This window comes from Engraulis encrasicolus, chromosome 14, assembly GCF_034702125.1.
Source record: "Engraulis encrasicolus isolate BLACKSEA-1 chromosome 14, IST_EnEncr_1.0, whole genome shotgun sequence".
Classification (NCBI taxonomy): Eukaryota; Metazoa; Chordata; class Actinopteri; order Clupeiformes; family Engraulidae; genus Engraulis; species Engraulis encrasicolus.
Window position 1 is genome coordinate 8860369 of NC_085870.1, and position 12795 is coordinate 8873163.

The 12795-nt window shown below is 41.3% G+C and overlaps 1 protein-coding gene across 1 annotated transcript; it reads left to right on the forward strand.

Moving 5' to 3' along the window:
- Positions 1-576: 576 nt before the first annotated feature.
- On the forward strand, positions 577-12788 carry LOC134462038 (uncharacterized). The gene is made up of 9 exons (XM_063214878.1): positions 577-660; positions 761-1012; positions 1266-1457; positions 3696-5532; positions 6217-6409; positions 6560-6816; positions 7034-7108; positions 10849-11034; positions 12702-12788. Exons 2-9 carry the CDS (start codon positions 796-798, stop codon positions 12766-12768), a joined length of 3024 nt encoding a protein of 1007 aa, XP_063070948.1. The 5' UTR covers positions 577-660; positions 761-795; the 3' UTR covers positions 12769-12788.
- The last annotated feature ends 7 nt before the right edge of the window (positions 12789-12795 follow it).

Below are 12795 nucleotides of genomic sequence, written 5' to 3' on the forward strand. Positions count from 1 at the left end.
AATTTTAACAAACATAGGAGCTTAGTTACATTGGGATGGAGAAAGCGATATAGAACTTGACTTAGGGGGTACTCATGGCGCACATTGAAAAGGCTTGGGGGTACACAAGACAAAAAAGGTTGGGAAACATTGCCTTAAGGGGTTAAAATAGGCTGTGTTCCATGGCGGAGAGAAAGGCACCTTCTCTTAGCTTACTTGGACATGTGGGAACATGGAGTTTTGGAACATAGGGCCTATTTGAATCATTTCTTAAAAATATTTGAACATGGAGCAGCAGGAATAAGCTGTGGGACCAATGGGCTGTGGGAACATAGAACTGACCCCGGCCCACAGTAGGCTGTGAAGTAGCCTACGTTGGAGTAATACTATAGGCCTAACGCTTCCAGACTAAACATTAAATCTTATTGTATGGTGGGACGACGACAAAGATTCCGATTTGAGCACCCTGATTTTATGAAGTTAGTAGCTAGCCAATCTAGACTACGCCCATGTCTAATTGTAAAATAGGCCTGCCGGTTAAAACCTGAATGGCGTGCGTCAGCGTAGTTACGACGTAACAATCGCACCACCCACTTAAAAAGTCATGTCCTTTATTTTTTGTTTCATTTTAATCAGGACACAAAAACAGATCATTGACTGAATAGATAGTGGGAGCAAGAGGTAGGTTAACCCTGGTACTTCTGTTCTTTTCTATTTTCTCAATTCTACATCGCTTCCTTTTCTCGTTTGAGAATACGATTTTTCTATTCTCCCTCATCAGACATTGCCGCGTTACGCGGCAGGTAGGCTGCAGCCATGGCCTACTTCGGGGGGTTGAGGGAGTTCATAGGGGTGGATGAGGAGACCGATGACGATGAGAGGGGCTCTGATGAAGAATTACCTTCATTCTTGACGGACTTGAATGAAAGGCGATCCAGGCGGGAGCAGATGAATCGACTCAACGCATGTCTGGACTCGGCAATAACGAGAGAGTCACAGATGATCGAGCTGCTGGACTGGCTGTCTTACACCAGTTGAGTAGTAGTAGGCTATTGACATGCATGGGCTTTTGAGATGTTCGATTATGTAAAATAACCTAGTAGGCCTATAGGCCCTATGTGGGGATGTTTTTCCTGCAGTTTTCAATCATTTGAAGTGCTTGAATTTAATTCAAAGTTCCTCTGCTCCAGAATTGCCCACCGAAGTCATTGAAACTTCAAAAAATATTCCACACCGATCATTTGCCGAATCGATTATTGTTGACACAACTTGTTTACTGCTTACAGGAGAATCGTTTGAGCAATTTGAGCAGAATAGACTGCAATCAAACGAGATGGTTACTTCAGAATGGGTAGATGCTTTAGACAGCACCCTGGGACAATTTCTTCTTGAAATGAATTGGAGCATAAGCCGTTTGAACGTTTTATGGCAATCCATCTGTGGCAGGGGTACGAAGAAGAGAAAGAAAGACGAGACAGGTACGTCACAATTTGTTCAAATCTATTTCACTCGCCTACTTAGTAGGCCTATGTTTTTAATCGGGGGGCAACCGCCATTCCGATACTCCTTCACACTTTTTCATACCGCCATTCCGACACCACGTTACTCTTTCGGGGAGCTGTCCACGCGTGAGCGTACACTACGGTGTGTCCGGAGCTGTCCACGTGAGTGGTGCTGAAATCTGGCTTTGCTCTGAGTGACACGAGCGTAGGCCTCGGCTACACCTTCAACAGTGTGTCCGGAGCAATGGTCCGGAGCTGTCCATGTGCGTGGTGCTGAAATCTGCGCTTGCTCCGAGTGACGCACGGATAATCCTGAATCCTGTGTCTATGGGTGCGTTCACACCTGGTCCCTTTCAACTCAGACCTGTGATTCAGCATTTTCTGAGCATATGTGAACGCTCTTAAGTGTACCTAGTCCCCTCAGAAGTGAATACATACTGAGAGTGTTTTCACACCTGGTCCCGGCCCTTTCAGCCATTTAAGCGAACTCAGACCTGTGACTCAGCATTTTCTGTGCATATGTGAATGCTCCAATGCTGTACCCAGACCCCTTGGAAGTGAACCGTACTGAGACCTCAGGGTTTTCACACCTGGTCCCTTTCAGCCATTTAAGCAAACTCAGACCTGTGACTCAGCATTTACTGTGCATATGTGAATGTTCCAAAGTGTATCCAGATCCCTTGGAAGTGAACTGTACTGAGACCTTCATTGACGTGGTCTCAGTGCAGCTCGCGTCCTGACATGTCACTTGTGACTAGCTGTAATCACTTAAGTAGAGCTCTAGGTGATCAAAAAGAGTAGGCCTACTTGCACCTTAAAAGTCTAACAAGACTAGAATGATCAGTCAGTTCTTTTCGTAATACACTCACAATATGAACAAAAACAGAACTGGGTCCTTTTGCGGTCAGTTCACTTTTTGGTCCACTTAAAGAGGACTGAGTTTGGTTCACTTAAAGTGATGGTTCGGAGTAGATTCACCCTATGGCCATTTGAACCGTGACGTCCAGCCAGGTAGCCCGACCCGAAGTTTTTCTACCTTGGCCAAACATTAGCAGAGTTACCGAGTTATCCTGAATAGCTTAGTACAAGCGCTAATGGAACTTGGCAGTATCTCCAAACTTACCACACTAAAATCACATGCCATGACAACAAACTTCTACAAATATAGTCTGTACTCAGAAAACGATGCATTTGGAAGTTTGTACATAGTCCAGGAGTTTATTATTAGGGGCAGCCGTGGCCTAGTGGTTAGAGAGTTGGTCTTTCAATCTAGGGGTTGCAGGTTCGAATCCCCCCTGATCTGTCCCTACATCTCCAACCATGGCTGAAGTGCCCTTGAGCAAGGCACCTAACCCCACACTGCTCCGGGGACTGTAACCAATACCCTGACAAATAATAATTGTAAGTCGCTTTGAATAAAATGAAAGCGTCAGCTAAGTGAAATATAATGTAATGTAATTATTATCAAAGCAAGCCTAATAGCTTCTCCACTGGTTAAGCTGCATCGACAACACTTCCGTGATCTGGGAAGAAGGCCGTAAAAGTCCTCACCGAAACTCATAATATGCACAAAGAAAATTCAGCATCAGCATTGATAAACAAAATTCTTGTCTAATTAATACTAGGTAACATTTGACACTCTATTTTCGAAGTGTTTTTAAGTAAAGATTGGCGGTATTAGTATGCATGCTTTCTGCTAGGTTTTTGAGATATCCAATGAGAACTTTTATGGACTCGCCCCAGATCACAGAAGTGATGTCGATGCAGGCTTGTGTTGATGATAATAAACTCCTGGACTATGTCCAAACTTCCAAATGCATCATTTTGTGAGTACATGCCATATTTGTACTACTGTAGAAGTTTGGTGTCATGGCATGTGATTTTAGTGTGGTAAGTTTGGACATACTGCCAAGTTACATACTTGTACTAAGCTATTCGGGATAACTCAGTAACTCGGCTAATGTTCAGCCAAGGTAGAAAGAACTTGAGGTGGGCCACCTCCTGGATGCCACGGTTCAAAGGACGGTAGGATAAATCTATTTAGAACCATCACTTTAAAGGGGACTAGGTATGAACAAAAAAACCCTTAAACTCTGTTTACATGAAAACAAGAGGCCAAAACTGACACGTTTTCAAAAATATCCATATATGTGTAAGCGGCTTCTTAGTTTTGAAGCTCTGGTAGGAACATCAGCGTTGTGTGTTGTTTTGCAGCAATATCTGGCAGTGGAGGTAACTGGCACTGGTGGCGCGAACAAAAAGTCGATACAAAGGCTGTCCGCAACATCCAGGAGTTACAACCCCCCTCAGTAGAGGACATTTTGGGGGACGCCAGCTTCGCCACAAGGTGCGCCTCTGAGCTCACCTTCATTCTGGAGGACATGCAAAAGTCAATGTCTGGCAGTAGAGGTCTGAGTATGGCCCTCAGCTTCATTCAGATCGGCTTGCAGAATCTCAATGAGGCATTCCAGAGGAGGACCAAGGAAGGCTCCATGGAAAAGGAGCAGACAATACGTGATGAAAGCAATAGAGTGACACTGCTAAATGCTCAGCTGGCCAAAGAAAAAGATAAGAGAAACCGGCTTGAGGAGAAACTATCAGACTTGAGTGAACAAAATCAAGCCCTCATGTTCCATATCCAAACTTTGCGGCATAAAGTCACCAACGCGCCAGAAACAGTGATGGTCGAAAACATTGAAGTCCCTATTGAAACCGACCCGGATTTTTCGACACGGCAGCGCCAAAAGCCAGCCACCAAGCCTCAAGCTTCAAGCATGTATAAACCCAATTCTGCTTATGTCGGAGAAGAGGAAGCTTTCAAGCGCCAGAACTCCACTAGCATTGCAGAGAAAATGGAGCAAAGGAGCGCTGCCCTGCTGGTGGACTTCAGGGAGACAGTGCTGGATATCCTGGATCATTCCATGAAGCAGCCTGATGGTTATGCAGACATGAAGGAGGAGGACAGGAAGAAAGCAGAAAGAGCCAAAGGTTTTAATGTCGTGAAACTCTTTAAGACCCTTCAGCTCTCCATGATGGATTGTTTTAAGAGTATAATGACACAGATTAGAGGGAGGTGTAAAGACGAAATCTTAGACCTATGCCTCCAAGAGACGTCCCTTTTCGAGTCAGACTTGTGGACTGGCTGCGATGCACCACCTGGCAAACTGCTGAGAGAATTAGGCAGAGAAATCAAGAAGCAGGATGAGTCGATCAGAAATGCCGGGCTGGTTTTTAAAAATCTTGTGGAAATGCAAGGAAAGGTGAAAGGCGCGGTCGAGCAGAAGCGACGCCACACAATTGTCAATCACCTCATGGAACTGTTCAAAAACATCAACGACATGGAAAAGCAACAGGCCTGTAAATTGCGTCTCACCCTCGAATCCTTGTGTAAAATGCACAATCAGATTAAATCCCAGAGAAAAGTGGAGTCACACAGCAGTCCTCCACCTCCACCTCCCCTTGTGCCGCCTCCGCCTCCCCCTCCCACTCTGCCTCCTCCTGATCTTCCTCTGTCTCCCGCTCCCCCTCCCCCCCGGAATGTCCCAGTGCATGGCGTAAACAAAGTGGATTTCAAACTTCAGCCCGAGAAGGAACTATTGGCACAAGGCATTGAAGCCATTCTCCAAACTATCACAGAACCTGAGGTTGAGAATGAAACCAAGGTGGCTGACAAACCTGACAAGCCTCAGGTCCAGCAGTCAGACATTGTAGTTCCTCCCCCAAGGCCCGTTTCTCCCCCACCTCAGCGGAAGTCCTACGTGAAGCCCGTGGCCACCGTAATAGACCACGTGGACCGGTATATAAGGGAGATGCCAGAGGAGTCTGAGAGGTTGCTGCAGTCACGACTCGCGAGGCACAATCACATCATTGACATCAAGGCTCAGGAAGAGAACTTGAATCTCCTGGACCAGGCACTCGCCAGGGAGATCATCTCCTCCCGCCTTTACCACCTGGCCAGAGACGTCATCGTGCAGGCCGAGATGAGCGTGGAGCGGCGCCTTCGCTGCCTCATGCTGAGGTACATTAGACAGTGCCATCTCCAGCAAGTCAGGTAAGGAGAAGAAGATACCGATGACCACTGACCTTTTTGCTAGGTTGTGGCTGAGCCAAAGGTCAATATGAATGTTTATGTTTTGTTTTTGTTTTTTTTATATTTTACTACACTATAAAATTGTACAATTCCATTTTCTATGGATTCTAACATTTTCTGGAGCCTCCATGCTCTTAGGTGCCGTTTCCACGTAGCTGGATATTTTTATATGTGGATATTTTTTTCTCCTGCTTGTATTGGTTTTGCATTGGTTTTGGCCTTCCGTTTCCACGTAGCAGATATTTAAAAATCCAGGTGCAGGAGAAAAAAATAGCAGGGGAAAAAAATATCCTGTTTAGGGGTCTGAAACGCATTTGTTACAACGGAGGATTTTTTTATCCACATGTTGCGTTTACACCTAGCAGGAGAAAAAAATACCCTGCTAAAAAAATATCCAGCTACGTGGAAACAGCACCTTAAACACCTACCATACTGTAAAGCCAGCTAGAACAGTGATTCCCAAACTAGGGGCCAGGACCCTTAGGGGTGTCACAGAGTTACTGCAGGGGTTCATGGACAGAAGGGACATTGTATAAAGCTGGGGAAACCACAGATTAACAATTAACATGATTCCATAAATTCCACAACAAGTGTGAGTTCCCTTAAATGTTTGGCCTAATGGATGGATCTCCCCTGTTGTGGTAGAAAAATGCTGAATTCCAGGTTGAATAAAGCACGCAACAGGAATGATGGCCAGACCATAAGGAAGTGTTACTGCTACATGCAAAACACAGAAAAGCTCCAGTCAAGTGAATCACACATGTATGACCTCAATCAGGCACCAATTGACCATCAACGCCAGAGGTGCTTCGCACGCATGCTGTACTTATTCCTCCAGGTAAGAGAAACCGCAAGACAAATAGCTTACTAAAACCTACAAAGGCTTATTTTCTATAATATATATATATATATATATATTTTTACAATTTTACTGTCATGCATTTCACTGTTCTTTTTCTTCTCATATTTGTGAAACCTTATCCCACAGATGAAACTGGACTACAAAATAGACTTGGCAGCACCTTTCTGCCGTTCTGCCGTGAGGAAAAACATAACAGCTCTGACCATTGAGAGAATGGATATGAAAATGATGCCACTCCAACAAAGTCTCTCTAACACTCAGCGTGGACAGCCCCCAATATCTATTCCGCCCTCTCAGTCCGCCACCAAGTTTTCCACAGAGTCCTCTTTCCTCCACCTACCTGAACGCAATCAGTCAGCTTCGGAAAGGTCCTCATTACAAAGGTAACACCAAAGTTTCTGGAGCGATAAGATTGAGCAGAGTCCAGAAAATACATTGAAGAGTAGATTGAGAAGATTGTATATGATTTAATCAGAATATTAATCCATAATGATGTTGTGTTAAGTAATATATGAGTATTTGGAGATAGCGGTGGGAGATGGGGGTATAGTACTGATTGTCATCTAAAGCTTTGCGTGCCTTTCTCTGTCTTTATCACAGGAAATATGTTAGTCAACAGAACCTTCATGACAGTCTGTGGCAGATACCGGAACGCAGTCAGGTTGCTCCAGAAAGGTACCAACACACATCTCATCACAATGTACCACACAAAGATTCTAGAGCACTAAGATCAAGCAAAGCCTGGAAAATACATACTAGAGTAACTAAGGAAATGAAGGATTTAAGAATTAAGGAATGAAAAGAAAAAAAAAGGATTTAAGTGTGCCGACATTTTTCTCGCACATCGAATGAATTACTAAAAATAGGTGAAATAGTGTGTATTTTATATAGTGTATATAACGTTTTGTTATGTGAGGCATATCTCTGATACACAGTATTGCCAAAGGGCCACCTCATACATGGACTTCAGCAGTACTCAGGCTTAAAAGGGACACTCTGTGAGATTTTTAGTTGTTCATTTCCAGAATGCATGCTACCCATTCACTAATGTTACCTTTTTCATGAATACATACCACCAGCATCAAATTCTAAGTATTCATTATAACTGGAAAAATTCCACTTTTTATACATGAAAAGGGGAATCTTCTCCATGGTCCGCCATTTTGATTTTCCAAAAATAGCCATTTTTAGCTGCAAAAATGACTGTACTTGGACCATACTAGAAAATATTTGTTTATTACTTAGTAAACTTTCATGTAAAGATCAAATTTGGCAATAGGCAATAGTTTCAATGAGCAGCATAGTTGCAGTAACTTTTTTGACCATTTCCTGCACAGTGTCCCTTTAAGTTCTACTTACAGTTTTTCTCAATTGCTTACACACAATTTTCAGAATCAGTTTTCGAATTCTCAAAACTTTACACACAAATCTCCAAACCTCACACACAACGGGCCAAACTCTTCACTACCTCTGAAAAATGCACGTCTTGTCTCAAAACAATGTACTCTCTTCTAAAAAGGTCATTTTGTTCTCAAATGACACACACAAGCAGTCATTTTGATACACTCTTATGTGAACCATTGAACACTAATATGCACAAGGTAAAACTCTATACTCAACTTGACACACAGTAGAAACTTATTTTCTTCAGTGTTCTACTTACTAAAGAGGGTATTTTTCTGTAGTAAAATGCTGAAATATTGTTTTTAGACTTGCAGTCCACAGAGGTGTGTATATTTTACATATTTTTTTTTACGTCAATTTAAAAAACATTTACAGTTTTTTCTGTTCGCTAAAGCACATTTTTTGTAACCTTTGGCTGCTTTTGCTGAACTCCTCACACAGATGCACAAACCTATAACCAAATCAGCCAAACTAATAGCACAAAAACTGATTAGCGCTCAGTTTGTAATGTTATAAAACACACTTTGCATATCTGTAAACACAACTAACTGCTTTGTAGCCTGATAAACCAGACTAAATGTGGATGTCTAATTTAGTCTGGCCTCGATGCATAATACATCCGAAGATTGTTGATGAGAACAACCTTCCCTCAAAACCCTGCCCGCTTTGATTCAAAACACATCTTTGCGTTGTAATTGGTTTGCCAGATTCATGGCATTCTGGCTTCATTGAATCATTATGCGAGGCCAGACCCACCCGTAGACAAAACATTTTGCCGTCCAGCGGGTGGCGCTGGTTCACCAGGCTAACTGCTTTGCACACAATTTGCAAATTATGAACACACTCCTAGAAAAAATATACACATTCGTGGATATGTTGTACACTACAATACCAATTCTTAGACAATATGTGACAGGGGGAAACACCTTTAGATAATCTCTTCACCTGGCAACCGGCATGCTGTATAAATAAGTCACAGGTAAGCTTTCTGTGTAGAAAATAATGGAAGGAGAAAGAAACACCAGAAGATTGAGGATCAGAGGAGGGTGAGGAAAGGGAGAAAGGAGACAAAGGCACATAATCACAGATGACACATTTGTTGACCATGTCATCAACCATGGCATGAGCTACAGGAAAGCTGGTGAAATGGTTCAACCCAATCTGAGCCGCTACACTGTAGAGAGCATAAGCAGAACATTTCACGCTGAGAACCGGTAGAGTCATTTCATACTCAACAGCGCAGTATAGCAAATATGTACAGAGACAGTGTATATGAAAGACAATATGGTATATACTGACTGTAATGTGTGAAATACAGTAATGTACAAGTGATGGGATTGCTACTTTACAGAATCACTAGAATTCTGAGAGCAGGCGGCAGAGAACAACTATGTGTTCACACCTGAGCAGGAGACCCACATTCTGAATATGGTGATGGCCAACAATAAGGCTGCAGGAAATTCAGTAGGCCTAATAGAACATGGCAGAACCTTTGCAAATATAAATACAGTAATGTGAGCATCTCTGCAATATCACGGCTAGTTGAAAGAAACAAAATTCACATGAAGCAGGTCTACAAGGTTCAGAACATATAAAACAACTATGTTGATATGTGCAGGTAATCAACAATTAGTTTTGAATATGCTGTAGGAGTCCATACTGATATTGACCAGACGGCATGTCAGGACTGGATACAAGGTGATACTTTCTCCGCTGTCTTGCACTTGAAGACATAGCATGTGATGTCAATGAAATGTTATTGTCGGATCCAGCAAGGCATATGGATGTTCAGTAATTTTCTTTGTTAGACCTACACTGTGTTTTCTTGTGTATCTGAATTACATGTCAAAAACATCTTTTTAGTTTGCTTTGGGGAACGTAAATAAACATCCATGATTGAAGTCTCATCCCCTGTGCTTTTATATTACAAGTATTCATGACAAAAGTGTGATCCACAATTGATTTACATTGTGCAAGAACAACACAAGCTAAATGTGTGTATCATTTATACTGCATGTGTGTAGTTGCAGCGTGTGTGTGTGTTTATTATAAGATAGTTTGTGTGAATGATTTGACACAAAAATGCTTATTTTCCAAAAGCGTATAGTGTTTTTCAACCTTAGTTTGATTTTGCAACATATCTACAGTGCTTTGCTAGATAGGTGTGAAGTTCTTGTAGTTGTGTGTAGAGTTTTGCAAAAGCAGTCAAAGTTGCAAAAATTTAGCTTTAGCAATCAGAAAAAACTGTAAAAAATACTAATTTATTGTAAAATATTGGATAACCACATGAAAGTGATGTCCTGTATAACATATTTTGGAGTTCAAAAACTAAACAAATGTTTTTTCTCACTGCATCCACTCGTGATTTCATCAATATCACATGCAATGTGTGTCCTTATGGGGTGATGATTTCAGATTGTAAACCCGTATGAAGAGAGTCTGCCTATGTGATGAGGAAGTGAACATAGTATGGCGGTGATTTTAGTATTTTGAATGACAGTGTGTTCAATGCGATAACCAGGCATTTTCTTCATGAAAATTGTGTGTAATCCAGATAATTGTGTGTAGTGGTTTGAAAAGAGTGTTGTTTTAAAACTGAAATATTTGTGTAAAGAAGGAATTGTGTTTAGTGTTCAGTGACATTGATTAGGGGAGTTGGGAAATGTGTGAGATGTTCCGAGAATTGTATGGGAAGTACCAGAAATTGTGTGGAAGCAATCGAGGAAAACTGTAAAGAGTTTTTGGGAAACAGCCCAGCTTCAGCTTGTTACCTCAGGCTTTGCATCAGTGGTGTAGTCTCCTTTTTTGTGGTGGGTATACTGTATATTTGAGCATTTATTGAGGTGGGAATACTGTATATATTTGTGCTATTCTAAATAATGGATCAATCAATTTGAAGTGGGTATACTGAAATCCTTGAAATTTTGAAGTGGGTATACTGCATATACGTACCTGTGAGTCTACGTAGACCACACCACTGCTTTGCATGCCTTTCTCTGTCTTCACTGCAGCAAATCTGCGAGTCAACAGAACCTTCAAGACTCAAGTCTGTGGCCGATGCCGCTGATTCACGGTGGCACGTGGCTCACACGCAAGATCAAAGACTTGGCCCCGGTGCGCTACCCCTCACTTCCACGTTTGTTTGAGATGGATGTGGACCAAGACAGACGGAGAGCCTTGCAAAGAGTCCGCAGCATGTATGTACTGTATGGCAGGTTTTTGTCCATTGGTTCCTTGTCACAAAACAAAACAACAACAAACGTTGCATTGACACATTTTCTTACTGGCCCTGAATGACTGAATGTATCAATAATATACAGTACCTTAGCTGAAACCACTTACAGTTTTTCTCGATTGCCTCCACACAAGTTCTGGTACTTCACACACAATTCTCGGAACATCTCACCCATTTCCCAATTGCCCTAACCAATGTCACTGAACACTAAGCACAATTCCTTCTTTACACTTACATTTCAGTTTTAAAACACACTCGTTTCAAACCACTACACACAATTATCTGGATTACACACAATTTTCATGAAGAAAATCCCTGGTTTTCGCATTGAACACCCAATATTTTACAATAAATTAGTGCAATTTTTTAAATGTCAGATATTTTTTGCCACACATCTGTGTACTCTGATTCTAAATACAATATTTCAGTATTTTATTACAGAAAAATACCCTCTTTAGTAAGTAGAACACTGAAGAAAATAAGTTTCTACTGTGTGTCAAGTTGAGTATGAGTTTTACCTTGTGCATATTAGTGTTCAATGGTTCACATAACAGTTTATCAAAATGACTGCTTGTGTGTGTCATTTGAGAACAAAATAACCTTTTTAGAAGAGAGTACACTGTTTTGAGACAAGACGTGCATTTTTCAGAGGTAGTGTGGTGTTTTGCCTGTTGTGTGTGAGGTTTGGAGATTTGTGTGTAGAGTTTTGAGAATTCGAGAACTGATTCAGAAAATTGTGTGTAAGCAATAGAGAAAAACTGTAAAAGGAAAATGTTTATAACTAGATCTTTTCTGGATATTGTCAGAAGTGGTGTTTTGAAATATATATGTAAAATTCATAGTCTACAACAAAGCCAAACCCCATATTTTATGGAAAATGTTGTGGTTGAAAGGTATTTCTAAAAGTTTGGCCTTCCCACTGGCAGAGCGTGTTCTATGATAAACGGACTCCAATAACAGTTCTGGTTCAGCGTATCTCACAATCTTTTTTTTCTATCAACATTCTTAATATGACATTTACGCTTGTGGTGTTTAACTTGCAACAAGTTGCCCTTCAAATACAAGCACTTTTTGAATTGGAAGAAGGAAGACCTTTGTTTTCAATGTTGCTATGAAATGCTGGATACATGTAGATGCAGCATATCATTGCTGTCCAGCGTATCTCCACTATTTTCTTAATTATTTTATACTCGTTCTTTAATCATTATAAAGTATAAATCAGTACTACTAGTCCGGCTCTATGAGTATTTATGATCAATTATTAAATAACCAACTGTAATGTTGAAATGATTATTTATTAAGAAAATAGTGATTCATAAATAAGCAAGTAAAAAAACAATGAAAAGTGGAGATACAAGGCTTCTGTCTGCCAGCGAGAAAATATAGATATCCTGCAAATTTCAATCCAGTGACTTTATTCATTGTCTAGACAGCAAGGAAACCAAGGCACCACACCATGTCCTCGTTATGATGATGATGATCATTCTACAATCCTAGCTACAGTCATTTGAGGGATTATAATGCCAGTGCTCAGTCTTTTCAGTTTTTATCCCATACCTAAAAATAGCACAGCGGCGCGCAGTGCACACAGCCTTGTTCATGCAAATGATCTCCTCTCTCCTTTTGCAGAATGGATGGAGTAGATGCACGGAAATCTAACAAAGATACACATTTTGGTAAACAGAAGATAAAATAGAAATAAATACTTTGTCTGCATATTGTT